The sequence below is a fragment of the Aythya ferina genome (genome assembly GCF_964211825.1).
Source record: "Aythya ferina genome assembly, chromosome: 2".
Classification (NCBI taxonomy): domain Eukaryota; kingdom Metazoa; phylum Chordata; class Aves; order Anseriformes; family Anatidae; genus Aythya; species Aythya ferina.
Genome location: NC_140297.1, coordinates 139,194,436 through 139,222,256, shown reverse-complemented (window position 1 = coordinate 139,222,256; position 27,821 = coordinate 139,194,436). Strand labels below are relative to the sequence as shown.

The 27,821-nt window shown below is 41.9% G+C and overlaps 1 protein-coding gene across 2 annotated transcripts; it reads left to right on the top strand.

The window, feature by feature from the left end:
• The first annotated feature begins 15 nt into the window (after positions 1–15).
• On the top strand, positions 16–27,606 carry SNX31 (sorting nexin 31). Of its 2 annotated transcripts, XM_084510569.1 has the most exons (14): positions 16–183; positions 262–336; positions 4,860–4,974; positions 6,009–6,073; positions 13,500–13,610; positions 17,070–17,160; positions 18,739–18,826; positions 20,344–20,413; positions 20,956–21,048; positions 21,685–21,888; positions 22,409–22,489; positions 23,495–23,572; positions 24,568–24,627; positions 27,430–27,606. In XM_084510569.1, exons 1-14 carry the CDS (start codon positions 79–81, stop codon positions 27,523–27,525), a joined length of 1,332 nt encoding a protein of 443 aa, XP_084366695.1. In that variant the 5' UTR covers positions 16–78; the 3' UTR covers positions 27,526–27,606. The 2 variants fall into 2 exon arrangements, with proteins under 2 accessions (XP_084366695.1, XP_084366696.1); XM_084510570.1 differs by lacking the exon at positions 13,500–13,610 and having other exon boundaries at positions 20–183.
• The last annotated feature ends 215 nt before the right edge of the window (positions 27,607–27,821 follow it).

The window sequence follows — 27,821 nt, the reverse complement described above, 5'->3', positions numbered from 1 at the left end:
AACCTTTAATTTCACCCCAGCTTCACCCCTGGCTCTCCCAAGGCCCTGCTGGGTGGCACCAGCCCTGCTCCTCAGCTCATGCTCCCTCCTGAAGCCGAGCCAGGGCCTGCCCCGGCCATGAAGCTGCACTTCAGCATCCCCGCTGCTGAGGAGCTGCAGGAGGGGCATGGGGGCCGCTATGTGGTGGGCTTGGGGTCAGGGTGGGTGCGTGGATGGGTGGTGGGGGGCTCGGTCATGGCTCTGACAGCTCTGTGCTTGCAGCTCTACTCCCTGTTCCTGGAGGGCTTCCTGCTCGGCAAGGCTCGGTACCGCCAGCTGCGCCGCTGGGACGAGCAGGTGAGGGCTGGGATTCAGCCTTTTCCCCTCAGCCTCCTTCCCCAGACACCGCTCCCACTGAGAAAAATGGCTGGGGAAATCCCAAAGGTGGGATCTTTCCACCCAAAGTGCTCCCACACACCCCTTGGAGGTGGCCCTGTCCTGTGTAAGGGCAGCCCCAGGAGCAGCAGGGGATGCTGCACGATCCCATGGGTTATTTCCAGGGGAGTCCACGTGATGATGTCTGTGCTGGTGTTTTGTTTCTTCTCCCTTTGGCCTCAGTCCCTTTCCCCTCCATTTTCCCTCTGGCATTGTTAGGAGGAGCAAAGAGCACATGACATCGAGCACATCCCCGTGCTAACCCGATCCCTCTAGCCTTTGCCAGCCCTTGGCAAAATCCTCCAAGTGCGATGCCTCCCGCTCCAGCTTTTTTCTTTTTTTTTTTTTTCTTTAAGGTTTACCACTTCTTGCTCAAGGTTTGAGCTTCATTAATGCTTTCAGCAAAATCTTCCCCTTCTCTGTGTCCCCTGTAACTGACCGATTACCTTCATGAAGGACTTTACAACTCATTAGCAAGCTTTTATTTTTAATTTGTTCAAGCCTGCTGTTGGTAGCTGCCACACTTGGTCTTGGAGCTTGGCAGTGCACTTCTGTCCCTTAATTGTCCTCCCTGTAGTTATGTCAGGTTGCTTGTTTATAGTTCTTATGTCCTTTTCTCCTTATTTTAATTGAAATACTTTGTTAAGGTAGAACAATACATGCATACAGGACTTCTTAAGCTCCAGGACAGGGTAATTCAGCTGCCTGACCAGATCACACATAGTGGACACAAAGCCTCAATTCTGTGATGGATGCAGGACACAAATCAGCTTTTCTTGTGGACAGATTTCTTTATGATTATACCTGATAATATTTCTTGAACGCTTCTCTGAAGGGTTTGTCTCTGGCCTCTGTTGGATGTACAAAATCAGAAACCTATGTATTTCTTTTTTCCTGATGCTGTGCCTTACCTGTCCCTTTTCTCTTTCTGTGCCTTTGCCTCCCTTCTATCCCTTTATATATTGTGGGTGTGTATTTGGCATTACCAAACCCTGTTCCTTGCTGCCTCCCAGGGTAGTTGCTCTCTACAGAAGGACTGCCTGAAGGGAGCAATTGTTGAGGAATTGGTAGTACAGCATAACAGGGCATGTGAGGCCCTGGATGCACTGCTCAACGGGGAGGTGCAGCTATGCAGAGTCTGGGCCACATTTCCTTCCCCCAAGGTGAGGTGCCTTATTACCAGAGGGGATTTGCAGCCCTAAGCACAGTGCCTGAGGTGAGTGGCGTACAGGGAGGTGTGAACAACAGGAACTATATCCTAAAAGCTCAGGCATTTGGGTATGGGAAACCCAGGGTTGTTCCCTATTCCGTCTGAACTCTTAGGTGTTATATGCTAGCAGTAGGAAGGAAAACAGGAGGGCCAGGCTCCCTGTGCCAGGACAAATGCCATACCTGTTAGGCAGCCTTCCCTCCTGTTTGCTTTTGCTAAGCCAGGACCTGTGCAGCTGCTCTCTGCCAGTGACTTCAGCAGGAGTGGCAGCATCGGGCACACCTGACACTAAGTCCCTTTGAGAGCTTGACAGCTTCTAAATATCTTCATGTATACCTTTGGTTGAGACATGTTTTAAGCATTTTTAATCTTAGAACAGTGTGTATTTTTTTATTTTTTATATTTAATCAGATAATTGAGAAGGCAATGCCCAGAGCCCTGCTCGCTCTGTACATAATCCATCTGTGACAGCTTTACAGTCAGTGTTGCTGTTTTCCTGGGTTAGCAGTTTTGTTTCTGGAGCTCTGTCTGGCTTGGGCATCAGCACACAGATGATGGAGCGTGGTCCTGGGTGAAAGGACTCATCTGTACACCATGGGCAGAACCTGTCCCAAAAGCAAGCTGATGGGATTAGACCAAGTAAGAGGTGATTAATTCAATTACACTTTAAAGCTGATGATGCCTCCTGCTGAGGAGGGAATAATTTATTGCAGAAAGATGAAAAAGAAACAGCACCAACTATAGCACATCTTTAAAAGATAATCTTTCCAAAAAGGGGAGTAAAGATGTCGTACTTAGGGAAGCTACTCTCTCTGGTTCTTTGATGTGGAAGTTGTGAAGGAAGAACAAATACCTCCTCTACTAGGCTGGAGCATCCTACCTGGGCTCCCAGCACAGCAAAAATCAAGCTGCTTGTTGTGGTCCTGTGGGCTTTCCTGGCCCTGGCTCTTACCCTGTGGTGGGGAGCTGGCATGGGGCTGAAACGCGTGTCTTGTGTTGGGTGGTTTTAGGTTGGAGAAATAAACCCAGAGCCTTAAGGAAGAATGGTGGGAAGCAGATTTGGGGGAGGAGGATCTGACTCTGGCAGGGCAGCAATATGCAGGCTGTTGGTGCCTGGAACCACCAGGTGTGATGTTCTCTGCCCCAAGTTGTGCCAGGGGAGGTTTAGGTTGGAAATGAGGAGACATTTCTGCTCAGAAAGAGCAGCCAGGCACTGGGACAGGTTGCCCAGGGAGGTGGTGGAGTCACCGTCCCTGGGGGTGCTCAAGGAGAGGTTGGACGTGGTGCTTGGGGACACGGCTCAGTGGTGACACTGGTGGTAGGGTGATGGTTGGGCCAGGTGATCTTGGAGGTCTCTTCCAACCTTAATGATCCTGTGATTCTATGTTGGTGATGGCTTGCATGTGAAATGTAGCCTGGGCTGTTGGGTCTGTGCAAACTTTAGAATTCAGGGGCATGTTTCTGTAGCTCCTTGCCATATGAAAAGGTCTAATTGGCAGGGAGAAGCTTCTCTTCTCTGTAGCCCTGATCCTGAGGACACACAACTCACAACTGTATTTCAACAAATTTGCCAGGCAGCCAGCACTGAGATGAATTTTATTATTTTTTTTTTTTTATTAAAAAAAAAAAAGTAGGTCAGAGTCTTGGCTTGTGCAGACGGGTGATAACAGACAGTGCAGCTTTGCAGGTGAGGCATGGCCTGCACGCAGAGGGAGGAGAGGGGACCTCCTGGTAGTGACTGTGGCTCCAGCTTCTGGCAAATTTCTTGCTCTGTCTCCTCACTTTGCCTGCCTGTAGAACAGAGATAATATTTTTCCCTCCTGGGTGAAGATCACATATGTGAAGGACTCTGAAGATGAAAAGCACCCTATAGCAGCTATTACTGTTAGCTTCCCATAAAGCCAAAGCATGTAGTGCTATCTAACTCTTTTGTGCTGTGTAACTTGGAGCAATTCAGGCCTATCTAGTAATCACAAACTCAAACAGCAACGTGTTGCCAGTGTAGGGAAAGTGGCACTGTGAGGGTATGCCTGACTCCTCTTTCTATCTGCGAAGTGGGAGAAGGTATTGCTAATTTTTCACGAGCAAACATTTTTTTTCTTTTCCAAGCTTCAGCTGCTGGAGTCATGTGAAAGACTTGGGCATCTGGGCCCGGAGGAAGAAGCCAGCTCGCAGGATTTAGTGACACTGACCGCTGAGCTGAATACTGGTGCTGAAAACTTAATTAGTAGTAATGTCTCCGCATGCTATAGGAGTGTCAGCTTACTGATCGGATGCCAGATGGTTTTGATTTAGGCGAAGGAAGGTTTCCAGACAGGCTAACTGATTCTTGTTGTGTTTAGTAATGTGCATATTGGGAAAGTAAGCAGAGCATCTTTGTGTCTTGAGGTAATTTGCCTAAACAAAATATTAGAGGTTTGATGGTACTATCAGAGTGAAACTCAACATCCAGCAGTTTAGCATCATTTAGCTTGAAAATACAATAAATAAATAAATAAAAGCATGCTTGATGTGAACTTGCTGCCAATTGCAATACTGTAATTGTGGTTTTGCAGTCCTTTCAGGTCTGCTTATAAATGAGGTAGGTTTGTACAGATATTATACTCTTATTAGCCAGCTAATATAGCTGGAGGAAAAATTGATCTTTCAAATAGTTTGTGTTTCTGAAAGACTACCTGTTTCATTGACAATATTATGTGATCTGGTGAAAGATACTGCTCACTAGCAAAATAATAAAAGCCTCTGAGGTAGCAGAAGTCACCAACTTTTTTTTCTTTTTTTTTTTTTTTTAATGGAGTTTTTAACCTGTAGTTCTGTGATAGGTTAAAGAAATCCCATATGGACTTATTATATGGACTTATTATATAAGTCCCATATGGACTTATTGCAGAAGACCTCGGCAACCTTATTGTGTTTGCCAATGAGGTGTAGCAGACCTAGCCGATAAGGTTCATACAATGCTACTTTTCTGACTTCAAGCAGGAGCTCCGAAGGAAGTGGTAAGGCTAAAAATGAGACATCCATCACTCTCTTGGGCTTGTCTTCAGTTGTCTGCTCAGGCAAAGGTCCCCATTTTGCCCTTGCCATGGGCCCTGAGGGCCACTGGGGAGGTGCTGAGCAGGTACCTGCACTAGCTTGGCATCAACCCCTGTCAAAACAACAGAGCATCAAAAGCTTCTTGGAAGCTATGAACACTTCTTCACTGATGGAGAGTTCTCCTTTGGCTGTTTTGCAGCTGAGGCAGGTTTTTGGGAGTGCTGTGCCTGCTTTCCCTCCAAAGTTTTACCTGGCAATGACCCAGTCGATGGCAGATGAGAGACGGTCTCAGCTGGAGCAGTACCTTCAGAACGGTAAGCCTGCATGTAACAACCTGATCAGCTGCCACACACGGGGCTTAGACCTCTGAGGATGTGTCCACAAATGTGTCCACAGGGTGCTTTACCTCCTACACTGAGCTGAGCAGGGACATGCCTAAAAGACAGGGGCTGAGTGTTGCAGCCTGGTCCTGTTTGTTGGTTCACCAGCTCCAAAACAGCAGCATATTATGTTTTTCCTCTTAATTTCTTCTTCAGCTTTCACAAAATACAAAGGTGCAGCTTCACACACAGCTGGCACAGGGTCAGGTGTGAGAACTTGTGCCTGGGAGGAAAAAGGGAAAGGCAAAAGAGAAGAGAGGCCCTTGGACTGGTGGGAGTGTAATGTGGAACTGGGCTCTGAGTAAACCTCTTCCCTTCAAGGGCTGCCAAGCAGACATGATAATTACAACAAGATAGAGTTTGTAGATAGCTCCCTACACCTGAGATTGAGTTTGAGTTATAAACCAGGCCTGCAGGATCACTGGAATTATCTCCTGAGTTTCACAGAGGCCAAGAGATTTAAAAAAAAAAATAAAATAAAAATAAAAAAATATATATATACATTTTGACTACTCCCCCCAAAAAGGGTGTGTGGCAGGGGATGAGTTTAAAGTGGTTTTATAGCCTCTGGCATCGAATACTCTGTGTCAAGACTTTCAAAGCAAGCTCAGTATTAGTCTTTAAACCCTTACTCAGTGAAGAAGTGATTCTCTCTCTGTCTCCCTCTGTTTTGTATTCAATGGTGCCTTTTAGAGTTACTGACCATAAATGACAATGGAGTTGTGGCCAAGGACTTGACTGCTGTTCTCTCTCTTCGGGAGAACAGCACCATGCATCTCTTGCACTGTTCATGGCTGCACAGGGATTTAACAACAGGCTAGCAAAGACAGCTGTGCAGAAACCAAAGGATGGATAAAGTTTAATCAGCAGTCGTGTCATATACATCTAATTTTTTTCAGACAATGGCCATGTTGATTCTCTTTTGGCTAAGTTTGTCCTCTTTTTCTCCTCTAACTCTTGTTTTCCAGTTACTTTGGATGCAAACATTACCAAGAGTGAAGTCTTCATAAACTTTTTCCGGAAGCTACAGCTGGTAAGTTTTGAGCTTTTCAGTCTAATAATTTGTTAGATGAAAGAGTTGAAATGTTATCCTACCTCCTGAGTTCAAGGCTTCCTTTGCTAGCTTCCTTTCCATGTGTTCTTAGCATATCGGTCCTGTAAAGCCACGAGTTCTGGTGACAGTGCTCTCTCTGAAGCCTAGGTGGCAATAATAGTAGCATTGCTATTGTTTTGTCCATGTACAAACTTGCTTCTCACATGGAAAGAGCTGTTTGCTTTGTTATGTCCTGTGGCGTATCTGATGGATCTTTTTTTGCCTCTAAACAGTTCCCAGAAGAGCCTTTGTGAGAGCTCAATAGAGGGATTACATCCTCTCTTGGATTTTGCAACTGTAAATGCTTTTTGGTTGTGTCAGTACTTTGTACTGATAAGTATATTGATGACTGCTGTGGAAATGTCAGGTTCTCTTATCTTGTGACTGTAGTGATGGGCACAGTCTGGCGTGTATTCGGGTTGCTGCAGCCTGGATGGCTTTTGAAATCTGCTTTAATTTGGCCCCTGACATGTATGATTCTCTGGCAGGGATGGAGAGCTGGAGGACAAGCGTAGGAGGAGGGGAGAAGAGAGAATAACCATCAAATTTTACGAGCATATGTACTCTCTGCTGTAATGCTCGCTCTTGTAAATGTGAAATCAGAAGTCAGTCATGATTGCTTAAGGACTTTTAGGTGTGTTCACCTGGCTCTGCAAATGTGAAGAAGCATTTTTAACAAATTCTATAAAGATTTTCCCTATATACTCTGTAAATAAAAAGATGCAGTTTGTTTACAGTCTCTTAAATTCAGATGCACCAAAGTGCTCAGGACAGTGGATGAAAAGCCCCTTTCCCATTAAGAATTTCTTTCATGAGAAGCACTCCCTTCAGTTCTGATCCAGTGCCTGTTACAGCCCGAAAGATAACTCCAAGCCATTACCGTTGAGTCTTAATTAGTCTTGATTAGCCCGATAACAGGCCTGCTACAGAAAGTTAGATCCGTCAGGAATGCCTGCAATTTTCCCTCAACCAATGCCAATTGACTTCTTCCTAACAAAGTTCTGGTAAGAAGTAAGTTTTGAAAGTGCACATTTGCAGTGTCTAAAGAAGTTTTTTTTTGTCATGGCTTTTTTTGTTGTGGATTTCTGTTAACACACCTGCACAAATGATGCTCTACGTCCAGGTTTCTTTCTCTACTGCAGGCACTTCTGGTGAGGGGAGGCGACTCTTGATCAGGCCGTGTGCAGGACTTACTTGACGTACAGTTATGTGCATGCTTATTAAGGCAAGTGGTGGTTGTGCTGCCAAAAGCAGTCGGTTATTTTAGCAGATTTCAAGGTAGGCGCTGAATTATACCTTAAAAGTTAGTGCCAGGTCAGTGCATTCTCGAGACGTAAAATTAACCCAAATTTCTGTTGCACAGTACAATGGATTTTCGTACACAACGTCTGAGCTTCCTGCTTGGCAAGGACAGTGGTTCTCCAGCTTTGTCAGTTTACAATTTCACCTTATAATTGTCGTGCTTACACAAATTACCGCTTCATAATACAAATAGCAGCAGCGCTTTGTGTTCTTTCATTATGGCAAAGAACAAACTGCTAAGAGAGATCAAAGGATCCAATAACTTTGCGAAAGACGTGAGCGCATCCACTGTCATTAGCTGCGCGCAGTGCCTTTAATTGGTGCAGCAGACGTTTGAATAAGTGTTCATTTTGGCTATTAAGGAATCTCATTCAACAGGCTGGCTTCGTTGTGCGTGTTCCCGTAGCTACCGGTCTATTAAGGGACTTGTGAAATGTTTTATGGCAGAGTGACAAAGTTTCTGTAACAGTTTTGAAAGACACGGAGTGAAGTTTGTCTTGAAAGCACCTCTGTGCTGTGCTTTCTCTGCTGTTGAAGATGTGTAGGCAGCGCTTAGTGCCCTACGCATTCCTCAGGAGTGAACACAGTGAGAGTTTGTGCTGCTGCTACCGAGTGCTAAAACTAGGCAGTCCCCTCAAACCCGCTCTGTTTGTTATGCTGCAAGAGGGATGATTAATCAATGATTCAATAAAACATCAGGAACGTGATGAAACAACAGGCTGCCTTTCCATCAGTGACGTGGGCTGGCTCTGGCTCTACCTGGAGCAAGTTAATGCAATTAATTCAGACTTTTACGATCAGCCTGCCAGCTGATGTGGGAGAAGTGGCAGAGAGACCCCGCTGCAGGTGATGAGGAGTGGGACTTGGTCCGTGACTTCTCTGTCCCCGCAGCTATTTATTGAGCAAGGAAAAACACTGCTGCTTTTATAATGCGAGGCTTCGGTTTAAATAGAATAAGAAGATTGATTTTTCGGCAAGATCTAGTCTAGCATACTGCTGACTTTTTTTCACCTTCACTTCTCTATTTCATTAGAGCTGTCCTCTCAGTCTGTTAGTGCTTGCAGAAGCTTCATTTTCTTGGCTCGTCTTAGCAGTGTTTCAGCCTCTAGCTGAAGCTGTTTGTTGTACGTATATTTAGTCACTGATTAAAATAGAAGATGCAAAGAGAAAAAAGAAAAATCAAGCTGAACTTGAGGCCTTTTTGGTTTTTGCCCTGTGTTTTACTTCAGAATGGGGTTGTGAAGGGTGTGCCAAGACCAGCACTGCAGGGTGGGAGTGCTGCATGGGGACTGCGTGCCAACCTGCTGCATTCCCCTGGCCATGTCTAGCAGGGCAAACTTTTCTAGCAGAGACAAGTTCAACCCTGCCTTCTAGGCCCTTGTTTTTGCTCAGCACCTGTTGCATAGGTTGTCACAGCGTGCTCCTGGTAGCAGGCATGTTCTGGCTGTCTCGCCAGCAGCCTCATCTCCCAGGGGGAACCCTCAGGGCACCATGGGGCTCCTGGTGCTCGTGAAAGCAGCTTTGCATAAATGGATGTTTTGCTTAAAGCAAGCATCACCGAAAGATTAACCAGCACCACTGTGTAGTCCAGTTGAATAACCAGACTCATAATGTGGCACCCTTCACCTCTCCTCGTCCTGGCTCTGCAAACTTGGACAATGACCAAGCCAGGAAGACGGATTCAGCACGCACCCCGCTGCCTCCAGCCCTAATGACAAAAGGCACAGTTCTTGCAAGAAGTCATTAACGTTAACAAGGTGAGACCCTTGCGGCTGTGCTGCTTCCTTCTCTTTTTTCATCAGGAGAAAGTATGAGCAGGTGTGTACATCCCTGTCAGTTTTAGTGCAGGCCATCTATATCCCTGAATGTCATCCGAGAGCACGATCTATCTCCGTGTTGGACATCCGTGGATTAATGCGATATATTCGGGATGTGGCTGGGAGTGCAGCCAGTCATTGTGCATCTGAAAAACATTGAGACCTCTTCCCTTGGTTTGGAGCTGGTGATCACCTCTTCCAGCCTGTGCTGCTGGTAAGCAGCAGCCTTCAGCATGAACAAAAGTATTCAGGTGCTGCCAAAAACACAGGTGGAAAGTTTCTGAGTACTTGAGCAAATACAGCCTGATAACAGGCAAAGCAGTGTTCCTACGTGGTCCTTTATCAAAGGACGTGAGGCAGTTCTCCTTCCTGGGAGCAAGCACGAGGCCAGGGATTAAATACTTGAGGGAGATGTGGTGTGCGTGCTGTTGGGAATGTAGGTAAAATGTAACCCAGAAATCTGCAGTTACCAGGAGTCAAACCTGTTCTGATCACAGACTGAGTTTTCTTAGGCAGAGCCCCTGCCTCTGACCAGGCAGCTGCTGTTTCCTTGAGCAATTGCAACGCTCACTGTTTGTGCAGGCGGTGGAGGAATACGTGTAACATATTTCTCTGTACTCACTCTCAGTAGTTCACAAATATATTTGGATTTATATGCGTACAAATAGAAGTCAGGCTGAGTACCTTCAATCTCAGTACTGCTCTAAAAATGTTTTTCCTTATCAAATCAGGCTGGGCTTCTTATGAACTTCCATTTCAAAAGCGCAGCTGGCCCCAAATCTGAATTTCATGCGGGAAGTCCCTGTACTTTCCAGCTTTTGCTGCATGCTGTGGTGGGAAGACTCTAGCATAGAAAGTTCTGAAGAACTTCAGTTCAAAGATGTCCAATTTATTTTTGCTTCAATGTTAAGATTCAATTCAGTCCCCTATCCTGCTGTTCTTTACAATTTACAAAGATGTTGTGCTTAAGAGCCTTCATTCATGCCCTTTCTCCTTCTATGGACCATGCTTCTTAGCTGAGAGCAAAGCCCTTGAGACCTTGAAGAGGGTTCGGCTTAGTGCTGACTTCTGTTAAAAGAGAATCATTTAACTTTATTTTCTGGGGAGTAAACTAGGAGGAAAGTTGTTTTTTTTTTTGGTTTTGTTTCCTGCGGGGAAACTATATAATAGGCTTTTTTTTTTTTTTTTTTTTTTCAAAACTCTTCTTTCCATCAAAACCAAACCCCAGAGAAAATCCCAAATCCCTGAGCACCCTTGCATGATCTTGTGTTACATTAATGATGGAGCTGTGCTTCAGCCTCCTGGGGTAGGCAAGTGGGGAGCAGGCAGCAGTTCAGGTGTCTCAGGAGATTTTATCACAGGTAATAATGACAGCAGTAGGAGAAGATTCGAATAAGCAGTATTTAGGAATGCAAGTGTGCAATTCTCATTACGTGGCAAGTTTCCTGAATTTCAGGACCAAAAGCATAGGAAATGTGGAGAATACTACTGGACATGTACAGCTGCCAAAACACAATAATTTTTCTTAGATGTTGGAGCCTGATGTAAGCAGATGGAAGTGACAGCTGATGCTTTTTCTAAAACTAAAACAGCATTTGGGGAGAAGACCTGAACCTTTCTGATTCACTGCTGCAAACTTCTTTCAAAAGTATTTTTCGGATCATTTTGGAAGTGGTTGTAACTGCCACGTGCACTCCCTAAATGGATCGCCACTAATGCTGATAAGCACTCTTCCCTTCACATGTGTTTTAAACTTATTCTGGATTCTTTTATGTCGTTTTAGGGACGTGTCTGTATTTGTCTTTCTTGATTTCATACCGTCTTCTGCCTTACAAACTGCACTGTTTCCTCCTTTTGTTTTTATGTAAGTAATTTTTCAGTCTTAACAATACTTTACTGATAAGGGGCTAAGCACAAATATTTATAACACCGAACAATGCATAGCACTTCTGGCATGGGCAATTTTGCCTTCTGGGGTAAAAGCATGTGCTAAAGGGGGGAAAAATCCCTAAACCCAATAGTTTAAGATAATTCTTACTTCTGATTTTCTGTGCCATAGACATGGTAACAGAATGTTATCAAAAGTCAGAGATAAGGAAGTGGGGGATTTGTCCCCTAGACCATGAAATGAAACTGTGCCTGTAGTTCAGTGTGCAGTCGAATATGAGAAATTAAAGCAGTTTTAAACGAAGACTGTGGAAACCACTTGCCTAAGTATTAAGCAGAAATCCCTAATGAGACCATTCTGGATGGAATTGAGATTTTCTTTAATAAGTCATTTATTATAGAACCTCAAATTAATCTGCTTACCAATATGCTGCATGGTGTCCTTAAAGAACTCAAACTATTTGGAAGCAACAGAAAGTTTGGATCATGCTTTTCTCCTGTCCTGTATCACCATGGAGTAGTGAGGTGGCAAACAGGGTGGTGCAAGGTGTGACTCCCTTTCTGAGTGGCAGACTATTATATCTCCACAAAGACTATTATATCTCCACAAAAGCCAAGTACTGCTTCTTTTAATTAAGAGGAATGACCAGACCTGTTTCCTGGATAAGAAGGAAATTAGTTTGGGAATAAAGAGTAAATCTGAGTGGATTTACTCAGAAAGACTTCCGATAGGGCATTGGCTAATGCCCTCAGAAGTTCTCTTGTTTTTTAATGCATGCATGCAAACAGCTGGATATGCAGCTGGGCGAGATGCTGGCTGTCAGAAAAATCTGTGGAAAGTCTGTTTAAATAAGAATGATCTGTATTTTTGCAAGACTTTTTTCTTCCCCTTGACGTATATCTTTTTACAAACTTTTGCTCACATATTCTTAATAGATGTTCTGGAAGACAATACATTTTATTTGCATTTGATCTTATTTAAGAGTTATTTCACGGTAACTTTTGTTTGCATTTGGCTTACTTAAGAGTTATTTCAAGGTAACTGAAGAACATGGTATTTCTGACCCAAAAATAGTGATGAATCTGTGAAGTGAGTTGACTGCACATTCTCCAGGGTACCCAAAGGGGAGTGGATAATGGAGTACACAGCATAAATGTCAGTCCTGCCACTAGCTCCTGCTGATATGTCGGGGTCAGGAGAGGCTCCTATGTACAGGCACTATGAAGCCTGCAGCAAGATACCAAGGGTATTTGACACCTAATAGCTCCCAGGGAGTTTTCGGTATCCTCCATCAGCTAGCGGAGGTGGATATGAGAAAATAAAATTTAATGTTGCATGCAGTATGTGCGATTACAGTATTTTCCTCCACTTTGAATCTCAAGGGAAGTATTTCTCCCTACTTAATAAAAATGCTCGAAGGGCCATTGTTGTCCTCTGATCCAGCGCAGTCAACAGGAAAAGGAGCTGCAGCAATGAGTTTCTGCCACCTCATCCAGACGCATCCCCAAGGGAATTCTCAAACTAGTGTCCCTCCTCTTGCAACAAGTAAGTCTGAGCTCTCATGCACAGCATGGCATGGGGTTTTCTGAGTTTGAGCTGTGGAAAGCCATCTAGAGAGTGGAGAACACATCATTCCCATGTGCTACCTCACCGTTAGAAATACGTGCCTTACTTCCAGTCCAACTGTCTACCATCTGCTGACAGCCAATGAATCTGGCTTCTGTGTGTTGGTTTTCCAGATTCGAGATCACACTTCTTACATTTAGACATAAGAAAGACCTCTGAGGTCACTTATTTAGGTCATGAGAAAACAGGCCTCATAGTGCTTCTAGGTTTCTTCTTCACATCCCCTCCCCATTTGTGGTGTTCTTGAACCCTGGGCTCTGGTACTGCACAGTTTTCCAGTGACAGTGGTTCTGTTGTATTAGGATACCACAGCCTCGTTAATCTCACTTCAGATTTTCCTATCTGTAGGTATAGGGCTGCATTTTTCCTTTTGGCAAGATTGCGGCTTTGAATATTCACATGCAGCTGTTTATCCACCTCCCCTTCTTAGTCTCTCTCCTTCCTAGGATAGTGACTATATTGTTCCTACAGACACTGACATGAAGTAACCCATGCTCAGCTTAACACCAAAATGACCCTCCCTGGATTCTGCTATATCTTCCCACTGGCTATTCTTCATGATTGTTTGTCATCTGCAAGCTCTAGCAGTAATTTCAGTAACTTATTGTTTAGTAAACAGTGACTTTAATCGCTAATTTTGCTGGACTAAATAGAGAAATGGAGCTTCAGCGTCTTCAGAAGGACTCTACCGATATGGGAAGCAATAAAACAACGTTCTGTTTCTACCTAACAGGCCACATTTAAGATCCAAACCCAGAGAGCCTTTCTGGACATTTACCTTGCTGATGGCAGTAATGTTACTCTTGATATCCAGACATCGGACACTGCAGAAAGAATATTACAGGTAATGGGTTTCTAGAATCATGGAAATTTTCCATTTGTGAGAAGTGGGCAAAAATGGAGATCATTTCTGTCAAGAAAGAGTAAAACTCCCTATCTGAGAACATATAATAATATATTCTGTGGGTTTTGAGGGTTCTGTTGTGCCGGGGGTGTTCCTGATTTTGCAGATGAGCATTGGTTCTTAAGCTTGTTCATAAATATATCTCCCTAATGTTATGTTCCCTCTCCTCCTGTGGCATTTGGCTGTCGTGTTCAAGCTTCCTTCACTGATGATAGAATCAGCAAATAATTTTTATTTTTGCTTTGGGGGGACACGGGGTGTTCAAGGAAAGGTTGGACCTGGTGCTCTGGGATGTGATTTAATGGGTGATATTGGTAGTAGGGCGATGGTTGGACTAGATGATCTTGGAGGTCTCTTCCAACCTTAATGATTCTATGATGGTTCAAAATAGTAGTGTGTAAGCCAGCCCCAGAAAAGGGGCCCACAGCCCCCCTAGCCCTCCTCCTCCTTCCACGTGAGAGCATCTTCCAGGCTACTCCCAACACAGCTGCCTTTGGCCACGCATGGGCCACTCCATCACAGAGCCTTGCTGAGGCCACCACTGCATTGGTGGTAGGGTGATGGTTGGACCAGGTGATCTTGAAGGTCTTTTCCAACCTTAATGATTCTCTGATGTTGGCAGAGTTCAGGTGAGAGAGCTTGAACTCTAGTAAAAAGTGATGTCCTAGTCTTGGCTGAAGTCTTAAGTAGCATGCTGTTGTGAAAGGTTACCGTGCAACCAGAAAGTCTTGGCTGTTCTGCATGCTTCTCCTTTACTTGTTCTGCACCCCCTGACGTTTACTTGTGAAACTGTGCGACTTCCTCTGCACTATTGGCATGCTTCTAGCAGTGTGGCTCTGGGATGTCAGTAACAGCTGTTGTGACCCATATAGTAAACAATTGCTAGTCAAATTGTGAAGCAACTGAATATTGTTGACACAACTGGCTGGCTTGTGCTTGAAAATTTCTGCTGGGGTTCCCTCCCCATGCATGGAGAGGAGGAGCAGTGGCTCTCCACGTTGTAAATATGTGTGTGTGTGCATGGGCAAGGTTGAAGCCTCATCCTCAGTTCCTCCCATTCCCTAACGGTAACAGCAATAATTGCTGCCCTCCGCCAAGCTGCTATGTATCAGCCTGTCACCCACGCACGGTTCTGGTGAGCTGGATAATGTAGGGTAATCCATAGCTGTGTGAAGGCAGCCGGATTCCTCCTGCCATGGGGTTTGCATCTCCCAGGGCAATGCTGGGACCGGTTCTTCCAGGGGATGGGAAGTGTCAGAGCCGGCCTTAGACCCTGCAAGAGGAGACTTGCGGAGGCTGAGGTGGGAGATGCTGAAGGCAAAATGTGTCGGAGGCAGTAAGGAGATTGGAATTTTGATTGGGGAAGAGGGAAGTTGGTGCTAATAGGGTGGAAGAAGTAAGGAGATATTTCAGGTAGGAAATTTGCATAAGGACCTTGAGTAAGGAAAGGATTTGCCAGTATGCTTTAAAAACGCTAATGATTTAGGCTTGACTACCTCGTTAGTTTTGCAGTGGATCAAAGTAACTGCAAAGCCAGACAGTGCCATTGTACATTGCGTTGTGTACTGCATTCATAGAGGCTTAATATTTGTGTAGAATTTTACAGAAATGATGACATTTGATTTATTGCAGACACCATTTCTTCTCTGGTGGTCTTAAAGACAAGACAGGGCTTTTAGGAAGGATTTAGGTTTCCTCACTGGAGATTCTGCGTTCACTGTCCTTTTGTGGTGGAAGTTGATTTTACAGCTGTTGCTCCCCAGCATCCTCATGTTTGGACCAACAAATACCAGACTCTGCCTCGATCCAAGAAATGAAGTAATTAATAATCCCACTGAATCTGGTCTGCCTGACGTTCCTGGGAAATGCCATCCGGTTCAGTTAGAATTATACAACTCAGGGGTCATATGTTGAAGCTTTGTGGCCAATTTCAAGTAATTTGGGGGGACTTTTTAGCACAGAGGCAGACAGAATGAAAGATGGTGCTGCTGATTGTTCACTTCTTCGTACTTGTGTTTGAACTTCTGGAAGTTTCTTCACATTCTGGTGATGAGTGTGAGGCAAACGCATTGTACGCTCTGCTGCCCTCTCCGGTAACAGCCCCAATATTAACAAGGATAAGGAAAACCTCAAATATGTGTTTCTTAATTTTAACTTGGAACAATTCTTCTATATTTAGTTTGTCTGTCTTTTCCATGGACAAAAACATGTCTACTTTCCAAACCAGCTGCTACACCTGGGGGAAAACCCCTTCTGAACTGCAGAGATAAGTGAATTTACAATGCTTTCAGTGTGACACGGAGCTGGCAATGTTTCAGGATTGGCACCTTCTGGAAGAAGTCTGAAAACCAGTACCTCCACCTCCTGTTCAGACAAAAGGAAGTCCAGCTTCTCTGAACAATGTCTGACTCCCCTATCGAGTTGCACAATCTGCCAGATGAGCTAGGAGAGGAATGTTCTCTGGGGTGGAGAGTTTTCTTGCTGTTCTCACACCACTTTCCTGAGTGAGCTCAGAAGATTATGGATACTGCAGAACTTGGGAACACTGTAATAGCACTCTGCTCTTTGAGGTTATGGCTGCTTTAACTAATGCTTTGATGCTTTTTCAGGACCTAAAGCAAAACAAGACGACTGCCCCAGTCTGATCCAGCTTTTACTGTGCTCACCTCTGCCTGACTTTTCTGTCCCTGTTATCCCATTGTGCAGCTGGTTCTGCAGATCACTTCTGGTTTTCTTCATTGGTGTCACTTCTGTCCTTTTTCAAAAAAGATGTGGAGGGGCCACATCAAGTTATATAGCTATTACATGTCCAAATGTCAGGCTGGGTAAGATTTTTCCTTCTTATGCACTGCCGATAATGAAAGGTCAGCAGAGCTCAAGTCTACTCTTGACAGAAGCCTTTGCACAGAAGTGTAGAAACCTACAAGCATGCCTGTTGCTTTCAGTGAAGGGGGCAAGGCTCATAGATATTTCCTAGAAGTGCAATACTACAACTGTAGTGCAACTCCACAGCTTGGAAAATACACAAATTGTTTAGAAATACTTATCTGTGATGTTCTTGAATAATGTTATTGGCTCAGAGAACACAGCGATTACTGTACAAGGAGATTTGAGGATTTGATAGTAAAGATCTGGGAGTAACATGGCAGATGTCTTGCATTGGAGTACACTTAAATGTATGTCAGAGTATAAAACATTTTCAGTTTTACTGCATTTTTACATTACTTTGAAACTCATGAAACTCCTCACATATGTGAATATTGCAATGTGGGAAGGGTTCTTTCCCACATGGAACATAAGGAAAAAGTTTAAAAATTAAGTTACGTTGATAGGGATTGAACATCTCTTTGTTATTCATGCCAGTGGATTGCTAATGTTCTGTCTTTTTTGTTTTTAAAGGTTACATCATGCAAGATGGGGATAGCAAGAGAATTAATAAAATACTTCAGCTTCTTTTTCATTCAAGATCGTGATGATGGAGCCCTGTCTGGTAAGCTGCTGAGAGTGCTCAACTGAGCCCTTCGATTTTTTTGTTGGCTGCAGTGACTGATCCTGGAGCCTCTGAATAGCCTGCATGAGCCTCTTTACGCAGAAAGTCCCATCCTGTCTGACAAACCCCCTCGGGCTCATTCCCTGGATGGCTCAGCTGCTGCTTTCTGGGAAGGAGCAGTAGTGGGGAACAAAGCATGGCAGCAGAGAGGTGTGGTGCAGGGGACTTTCACATGTGACTATCATGCCCCTTGCTGTTTACAAGACATGTAGCAACTTTACCACATGGGAACTACTAGGTGTATCTTCTGGGTAGGCATTGAATCAGATGCTATACCTACATAAACCACTTGTAATTCACAGATCACATGCTGAGTTTAACAATAGGACAGGAAACTCTTTTGTTATATTTATAAACAATGCCTGTGGCTTGCTTTCCTTTATACCTTGACGTGCTTCATTTCTTAACTAAGCTTAAATGTGATAGTACTGAGCAAGCTGTAAATCTGAGCTGTGAGTCTCTTTATAGTCATAAAATGTGAAGGGTCTTTTATGTTCTCATTGGTCTGCTGATGTCCTTTTCTCCACGTGGATGGGGCTGGGTTCAGGCCTGGGATTTGGAAAGGCTGGGGCCAAACCAGGGATGTGAACCCTGTCTCTGCTGTTGACTGGAGTGAAGCTGGGCATTGCAGCCCCTCTGAGTGACCTTGACAAGTCTCAGATTTTTCAGTCTTCTCATTGGCATAAATATGTTGATGCTCTTTTAAACCTTTTCAAGGCAAAGGTCCAGTAGTAAACTCAGGCTTACTCAGTGGGGTAGGCAGCTTATTGTCTGTCTATCTTATTTATCACCCCCGTGTTCCCCTGTTCTCTCAGCCTGTGAAACGACTTGCTGAGTGCACAGAATCCCTGACTGTCACAGTCTCAAATGTGTCCAGATATAACACATTTTACATGCTGTTCTAGTGCAGCCACAGATGGATTTCTTTTTTCCTTGTATTGTGATATAATTAGATACCCAGGAGAACAGAAAAGATTTTTAATTGATTACATTTTTATGCGTTTTCACAATCGCATTAAGTCCAAAAGTAACCCAGAGTCCACTGCCAAGAAATACCGAAGCTCACACGCTAAAAATCACGTTGAGATGTTCTGCTGAATTGTGGCATTTACAGGAAAGCAGTGACCCCTGAAAAGCTGCATGCTTTTCTTCCTTTACATTTGCTAAAGCGCTGTTCTCTGGTCTTCCATTAAAGAAAGATACCAGTCTTGGAAGCTTGCATCTACACATTTTAAATGCAGAAGCATCTATCCTGCTTAGCTTTGTTCAGAGAGAAGGATATTCTGTAAGAGTATAATCTGAGGGAGCATAGATACTCTGCAAGTAACAAAGCTACATGAGTTTAGACTTGGATAACTAACCTCTCACTTTATTTCAACCCAGAATTTGTGCTTGTGAGGTGCTTCTCCAAAAGCACTGCTAATCAGCACTAACTGAAATGTGAGAATAGCTGGGGTATTTCACTAGATTTCACCAAATATTTTTCTCTTCTTTTTGTTTTTCCTTTTCTTTTCCCAGTGGTGAAGAAAGTGGCAGATTTTGAACTTCCTTATGTGAGTCTTCAGAGCATGAAGGAGTTGGACTGTAAGCTTGGGATCAGGAAGTGGTGAGCAAGAAGCTTAAGAGAAACTAGCAAGATATGTGGCAACTGCTATAAACAGCATCAAAGGAAGAAATCCTTTGAATAACTTATTTACAAAGTCTTTAAGTCTCAGCAACGTGTTGTATTCTGAGGCCGGTTTGTAATTGGGATTGACTGCTTCCTATGTCTCTGCATATTTTTAATTTTATCACTGCAGTATTCCTGAACCATCTTTTGCTGCAGCAAGATCTTTACTCTCTCACTTTTGGAATATAGATGAGAGGTGTTTTGTGGCTGCTCCACTCCTAATTCTTCTACCTGCATAATGCAGTGACCACAAATGGATATACACAAAAAAAAACAATATAAAAGAGAGCTCTGAGTTTAGAGTTGCAAGCCACAACTCAGTTTGGGCAGAGATAGATTGCTTGTTATCTAACATGCTCACTTCTACATGCTAATACACAAAATATGTGGAGCAATAGCTTCAGTATTTATTTTGGTAAGCGGCCTGTGAGCAGCAGAGCACTCTTCCCCCTTCATTTGCTCACAACTTAGCTCAGTTGTGCTGATAGAATCGTGTGGGCAGACAACTGGGGAACTAACTGAGGCTAAGAACAAGTTGCTGGACACTTTTGTTTTTGTTTTTGTTGTTTGTTTGTTTGTTTTTGCTGGCTTATATTTCAGCCTGGGTCAGACCTACAGCGTCGCTTGCTGTGCAGCAAACAGCTGTGCTGGCTTGTGGGTGAGGATAAACCCTGGGGACAGGGAGACTGGTGCCAAAGTCCTGCTTGTCAAACAGTGCCCTGAAGGTGCAGCAAAGCAATTTAGCTGAACCAGTCTAATGGCTCATTGGGGTGCTTGTGGTCTGGTCTACTTCTCCACGCAGTGAAAAAGAAAAATGCTAATAGCAGGGTTAGTGAATTGAATTGTCTGCAGCAGGTGAATGCTTAGAGCAAGGAGTGTGGTTGGGAGCAGGGGTGGAAGAAAACCATGTCTTTTGGTGGCAGTGAGCAAGGTTGCTTGGCTTGAAGCTATGCAGAAATCTGGTTTTTGATGCTTATAACTTGTCTGGTTTAAATCTACTAGGCTAGAGCTTGGCCTCTACAAAGCTTTCTCTGTTTCCCTATATGTGCACTTATAAATTGCACATATTTAAACTACCAGTGGTGGTAGATGCTATGGGAACCTTACCAACTTTTATGTAGGTAAGGCATGGGCTGTGTGAGCAAAGGGAGAAAAGGAGGAGGAAAGTTTTAGTTTTAAGTTGTAATTGTTAGGTTTGGTACCACTAAAATCAAAGTGGAAAGGTTGGATATCCAAACTAAACGTCATTTCCATTTTATGACAACGTATAAAGAATGAATGAAGTAACGCTTCAAAACCAGGACTTTTTTTTTTTATTTTATAATCTGGTGGATAATGGTAGCTTGCTGGGTTGTGATCCCATTATTATTTTTAGCTGAAAAATCAAAGGTTTATATTAAGAAACTTAACTTCATATTTTATTTCACTTTTTTCCCCCCCTTGGCATGGAAAAGGTATATGGATCCTTCTCTTGATACGCTGCTGACAGATTGTAAAGCTTCAATGAATTTGCTATATATGCAGGTAAAACTGAAAGCTCTTCTGAATTTTAAAAGCTAACTTCTTCAAATTATTTTCTTCCTTTATACAAGTTCCTGAAATGTCTGGTATAATTACATTAATATCAGGTATGTTTTTAAATGGTTTCTGGTCTACATTACCTTGCTACGCTTTTCTAAGTGATGGGTATAGCTATTGATCTTTGTTATCAGACTCATGTACTTGAGGCACTATCTCATCTCTTTTTTTTGCATGGGAAAAGTATTGCACAGAAAGACACGTAGGGATCTGTCCACTTTATTTTTGAGTCTCTGTGTATAGGCAGTCTTCCATTATATGACTTGAATTCTCAGCTGTAGGTGTGTTGAGTTGTACTAGCTTTGAGAACTATCAGAAATATAAAACAGTGTAGTGTAAACTTGATGCTTTTTTTATTTTTTTTTTTATTTTTTTTTTGGGGGGGGAAGGTGTTTTGGTGTGTCTTTTCTTGTGTGTGTGAAAGGAAATACATTTTTGAATACATTTTTGCTGACTATTTTTGCTATTTAAAAAAAAAATGTTTTAAGGCAATCCAGGAAGTTAAGAGGAATTGGATTAAACCAACAGAAGGACAGATGCAAGAGCTTGAATTTCTACAAAAATGTAGAAACAAAGCAAAGGTAAAATGATATTTTTTAAAAGGTAATAAGGTATTTTATAAACAATATAAACAGATCTAAGGAATGGATTTCAAAGGAGTGATGTCAGAGGCTACGACTCTGAAAATACAGCATGGTTTTATGGACTGGTTTGAGCTAGAGACCCAGGTCTCCTGGCCAGATATTGAGTTATCAAATAGAAAAGCAGGTTCCTATCTCTGGAAGCATTTTAAAATATCCCAAAAGAATGACTTGGATTCCAAGGGCTAGTAGGAATCTTGACCATGAATCCTAGTCTTCCTGATGAGATACTAAAGTTCGGCATAATTTTAGGAAATGAAATGGAAATTAAGATTACTGGGATAGCTGTTCACAGTATTTCCTGCTGGTTAGTTTTACTTCTTCCCCTCAGCATGGCTGAGAAGCATTCCAAAGGCACAGCTACTCATACTCGGTGGAGTGGGGGGAGTTGCTAAGTCAGAACTATGAATTCTACTCTCTGAGTCCAGCATGGAAATGTTATGGTAAATCTGTGTCCACCCAGGAGAAAGAGGATTAGGAATCTAAATGATATGCTTCATAGCCCACTTCTTTTCAAATCACTAGATTTCACGTGCCTCTACAGCAAATAATTTTAGTTCTGTCTTTCTGGTGCAGTTCCTGGAGAAGATTCGAGAAGTGCAGTTCTATGGATACATACGGCTTGATCCTTGCATTTGTGACTATCCAGAAGTAGGCTGCTCGGCTGAAATCTATGCTGGAAATAACGAGATAAATTGTTGCATAAAATTACCCACTAACCAAACCAAAGAGGTCAGCTTTAAAATCAACAGGTTGAGAAGCTGGCAGGTCACTTTCCTTGTAAGTACTTAAGCTGAGTTTGTATCTAAATTTACTTTTTCTGTGTGAAAACTAAGGCTATCAGGCAATGGCGAGTCTGGGGAGGGGGATTCTGTTTTAAATCACTCCCATCTGTCCATATTCCTCTCCAAACCTATCCTAGAACAAACTCCCTTGGCAATCTTCGCAGCAGTAAATATACTTATATATAAATAATAATTGAAAACCATCTAGCCTTACTCTGTTGTCTTCTTTCCCTGGCATTCTGTTCGTGCTTTTCCTACCCTTCTCCATTCTCATTGAAGGGGGAGCTGGCAGAGCATTTTGTGTGGGAGCAGAAGAACTGTTCTAACCAACTTTACACTTGCAAAGGCTTCCCCTTCCTCCCTCCCTCCCACTTGCTTCCCCCCACCAGAAGAATTGTTCTGGTATGGATCTTCAGCCATTTTATTTATATACTGAATAAAATGAACCTGATTGACTAGTTCTGATGTAAGGCTGAACACCTTCATGCTGTTTCTCCTGTTCAATGTTTTTTCAGGGTGAAGAAGACACTCTGGAGTTCAGATTTGAGTACAATGATTCGGGCACATGGGAGTGGATAATTTTGTACACAAAGCAGGTGAGTTCTCTTTCCTTTTAGGAAAGGATCAGAGTAAAATCTAATCTTAAAGCCATGAGGATCTTCAGGAGTGATTAGTCCATTTCTACACAAGTGCAGCAGCTATGTTTTTAAGCAGGGTTAGCCTTGGTACAGAGTTATCTGAGGCAAAGCATTTGATTTTCTATTATATGGGGAAGAAATTTTATATAAATATTTTCCATGGTGAGAGAAATGTTGTCTAGCACTCAGCAGCAAGGCTTGGATGGAGCACAGAGGTGCTATTTACCTACTGAACTCAGTAAGTATCCAAAAATCATTAGTTAGTCAGACCCACCTAAAGCCAAAAGCTCTCATCTTCCGCAATAAATCCTGTTGTTCAAATATGCCATAATAACACAGGTTAATAGAGGGTGTGAATATGTGACATCATAGTGGTTTCTTTACATATAAATAATCTTTAATTAGGATTTTATAGAGTGCCATTCCTCCCTGATGTTATGTGGGATGAGCACGTAGAGGTCAGGTCATATTAGCTGTGCAAGATGCGACTCTATGATCTAGTCTACAAACCATTGGTAAAGCCATCTGGTATAATCACCAAAGCTTTGATTTTTAAATAGGGCTGAGTGCCTGTAAACTCCAGCTTGCTTCATTTGTTGAAGTGTTCTTGATGCTGATGCTCCACATTTGATTAAACTTGCTTAGGATTTGGTGCGATCTGGCAGCCTTTAAGGTAGCAACCACGGGCAGCTAGAGAAAACAACCTGCTTCACAGAACCAGTCACAGAAACTCTTATTCTGCTCTCTGAACAGTGCCTTGAAAGTTATGCTGAGGCTGGACTTTAACCAACTGCAGCTCGTATAGTGCACTGAAAGGATGTTGAGTGCAGAGTAAAACTAACTGAATTAGGAAAGTAACCATTCTCCAGTTAGGGATGATAATTTCCTGGTGGAAGAGGAATGTAAGTCAAGTACATCTTTTAACAGAAGAAACTGAAATGTTCTCCTGTTTATCCTCTTCAGGCCTTTCTGCTCAGCAGCTGCTTGAAGAAAATGATATCAGAGCAGATGATAAAAGAAACCAACAAAGTCCCAGAAATGGTGAGCGTGTGTGTGTGTGGGTGCCTGAATTTGTATTTAAATTAAACAAAACTGCTACTGCTATCATTCTTTTAAATGTGCTAAGTCCCATTGATGAAAAGGGTCTTACATGTTCCAGCATTTCAGTACAGAATTACTTGACTCTACATCTCTGCACTGTTTTACTGAAAATAATATTTGCTCTGAATGTTAAAGGTGGTTTGTCACTGCAGTTTTAATAGTCTGCTTTGCATTCTTTGACTTTCATTCTTACTGCATACAATAAAAGACATTTATGGTATTTTTTTAATGTTCTGCTCTACCCTGTTCTATCCATATCTGGGTTTCACTTCTTCACCACTTCATTTGCTTGCTCCATCTGTTGCAATGTTAGACCAATTTGAGATCTGACATTCACACGCTTTATTTTAAACCAAAAAAGTATCTCTGTTAATAAAATAGAAGCACGATTTCTAGCTAAAATACCTCTTCTGTCTTTTGTGTAGGCCTTAAGCGTGAAAACATATTTAGATATTTTATTAAATCTCTAGCGTTAATAATGCCTTTTTTAACCTTGTGACACCTAAAGACTTTTAATGTTTGCTTTCTGAAAACTTATGAGAAAACAAAGGAAAGAAAACTGATCTTCTAGAACCATGCTGATTAGTGAGCAGTGAGGTAATGAACATGTTTTTTCATAGCTTTTAACCACAAATGAAGTTGAAGAAAACACCAATCAATTTTGGAAAAAAAATGATTTATTGCATTCTAAGATTATTTGTACTGGAGGTTCAGTAAATAATGAATGTTCGTCTTCATAATTAAAATCTTCAGCTGCTGATTATACTTGGGTAGCCTTGATTATGAACAGAATTATGAGAAAAGGGTAAATATGCCAGATCATTTCCTACACTGTTTCCACTGGGTTAAACTGAATGCTGATTTACTCAACGTATTTTGGGTGCTTGGGGAGCATTTAAACTTATCCTAAAAGTGGAACTTCTTAATCTATTTAGGAGACTGAAATGCTTGAATCCATGAAAAACAGTAAGAAATCCAGCATTCAACAGAAACAGGTTAGTGAGAAATTGTTTCCAAAGTGTAAATGCAGTGTGTCTTGCTAACTAATGGTATTTAGCCTGATTTTTTTTATATATATTTTTTTTATGGACAGGGAGACTTGTAATTAATTTAATGGTAAAGTCTTTGGGTGGGAAAAGGAGCTAAATCTGAATTTTGGAGGAAACATCTGAATAAAAAAAAACTATCTTTGATGGATTTAGTGACAATTTGGTTCATTTTATTTATTTATTTATTTTTGCAAATGCCTCATTCAGAAACATTTGCAGTTTGCAGAAAGACATAATGTATGGACAGATCAGGTGTGTATACCCACGTGCAGCTGTTGCAGTTTACAGCCCTGTGGCCCTGTGCTTGGATTCAGCACTGGAATTGCCTATGCATTCATTTTTTCCATTAATTTGGGAGGGTTTTTTTTTGTTTTTGTTTTGTTTTTTTGCAAAATTTATGTTACATATCTATGTGTGTACGTTCCTGTCACATGAAAGATGTAATTCCAAGTTGCATTGGCTGTAATCAATATTCGTAGCTAATAGTTTCTGAATATCTAAATGGCTTTAAAAAAAAAAAAAGTTGATTTTTTTTCTAAGTCATTTGTTGAGTATTAAACAATAATAAATGGAAAGGGAATAATGTAAAGTAAATGGAAAATAGATGTCTCTTCTAGTGTATAATTAGCCAAGGAGGAATTAATTCTAGCAGAAAAACAAAACAAAACATAATAATCTGCATTCAGGAAAAACAATCATTAAAAAAAAAAAGTTGATATATATTTAGAAAAAGTACATTAACTTCACAAAGCTGATCACCAACAACTCTTTGATAAGCAAATCAACTAACTTGTGTGGTGGGTTTTCTTGCCCTTTTCTCTGAAGTGCTCTGTACTCACTGCTGGAGACTAGATTCTAGGTTAGGTGTGGCCCTCTATTCATAAATAAGCTGCAAATGATAATAAGGGAGACAACGTCTGCTGAGCAGACTTGCTGTACCTCTGAGAAAGACTGAAGGGTGTGCTTCAGTGGCCTCACTGGTACAATTTCAGATGCTGCAGGTGAAGCAGCGACTAAATTGCACAGCTCTCTGGGTTTGAGGCAGTTGTTCTGACTTGGGCATATTTTAAAATAGCTCCTTGATTGCTAGCTTTTGGAGCAAGGTGGCTGTGAATGCTCCAGCTGAATTTTTTTGTGAGGAGAGTAGTCTTGGAAAGGGCAAAGTAAAGCCACTGAGCTAATTGGCCCTCTTGCCTGTGTAGTGTCTAGCTATTGACATGAAACTTGGCAAATTAAGAAAATTACAGCTGATAATGAGAATGAATTGTTTGTTAAAGTCGAGGTATGGTGAGGCATAGCATGCCATGCTATCCCTGTTTAACGCAGTGTTTTATACAGTAAGTTTAAACCAGTTAAGTCTAAACAAACTAAGTTGTTCTATTAGACAATTAATATAAAATCTTAAACCATACTTAGTTAACTTCTCCATGATCACAATATTAAGGTTCTTAGGGCTTCCCTTTCCTATTCCTCTCTGTCTGTACAGTGTTCTTGGAAAATGTATTAAAATTGTATCTATGTACATTCTCATTTGGGAAAAAAATAACAACATTTGAGTTGTGTCTTTATAATTTTCCCATTAGTATTCCCAAGAGTCTTACAAATCTTTCCTCAGAGGTGACTGAAAGTTTAACTGAATGCTCTCCAAAGACTGTGAAAACATGCCAAATATTTTCTGCTGACTCATGGGAAAAAAAAATTAACTTTGGTTTTCTTTGCGATCCCATAGCAGTATGCTGTTGCTACTAGATCAGTGTGAGAGTCTGTAAATTCTTGTTCAAATAGATAATCTAGTGCAGCTGTAAGATTTAACAGGAAAATTAAGAACAATCCATTGAATCGAGATCAAAATGATTCAACTAGCATGAAACAGGCAGACTTCACAGATAGTGAGGATGTGCTATGGAATGTGCCTATATCTAGGCAACTTTACTGTTATGTCTTCGGAAAGTCTTGAAAAAGAGAGGTATGAAGTAATCAACTTTAAAGCATTTGGAAACCAAACCCATATTTTCATAGATTCTCTGGACTCATTACAACATAGTTGCCATAGCTTTGTGATAGACACTCTCAGCAGGGTGCTTCAGGGACATTTATTTTACACATATATCAAGGTACCTTGTTGCAAGAGGCAGAAGAGAAAAATCTGTGTCAGAAATTCTCCTAGTACAACAGTAAACTGCAGTTACCTGCAGTGTAAGGATATAGATAGCCTGTTTGCACCTTATAAAAGCAGGATGGTGTGGTGGTAGGAAGCTTGAGATGGTTCATGGTAGGAAATGTAGGGAATTCTTAATTGAAAATTTAGTTCAGTGACAGCTTTGAGGAGGATGGAACATGATGCATCTATTCAGATTGCCTGTCTAAACTTTTAATTTGTGTAGGTGTCACTTATGCAGGTGTTATGGTTAAAGTTAAGAATGTGATAACAGTAGTCTATCTAATTTACAAGGTCCAGTAGACAGTGAAAGTACCTGCACAAATGTCCCAGTGGACACTAATGCCAAATAACACTGATATTAGAACTTTTGGGCCTGCCCTTCAATCTGCACCACATTGCAATAAACCTTAAGAGCTGTTCTTGTGCCTTATTCCAGCAGAAAAATTCTGTTCACTCCAAAATACCAACATAGAGATCATTCATTGTACCCAGATATTATCATATCAGCTTTTCTAGCTAATGTTCATAGTTATCTCTAATTACTGAAACGCATACATTCTTTTAACTGTTTATTTGTTTTGCTGCAGGTCGTCCATTCGAGTTTTATATCAAGGAAAAGATTTTTGGTTAGGCCGAACGAAGAGGACTGTGTATTTGAGAAAATAAGAGAAGAGGACCTGTAACAACTTATTCTAAATACTCTTTCAAATGAAATATCTGGGTATAATAAACCCATTGCTGAGAGCTTGAATAATATGGAAAAAGTCTTCAGTGTCATTCTTTGTCTTTTCTATAGAATTTTTAACTCTAGTGAAATATTCTTTACAGTTAGATGGGTGTTGTCACTCTGGAGACATCTTTGCATACGTGCTTTTTTTTTTTTTTTTTTTTTTTTTTTTTTTTTTGATTTATCTTTTTTTTTTCCAGACAGACTGTGGGGAAGAAAGGGAAGGAGTTGTTAATTAGAAAATTACTAGAA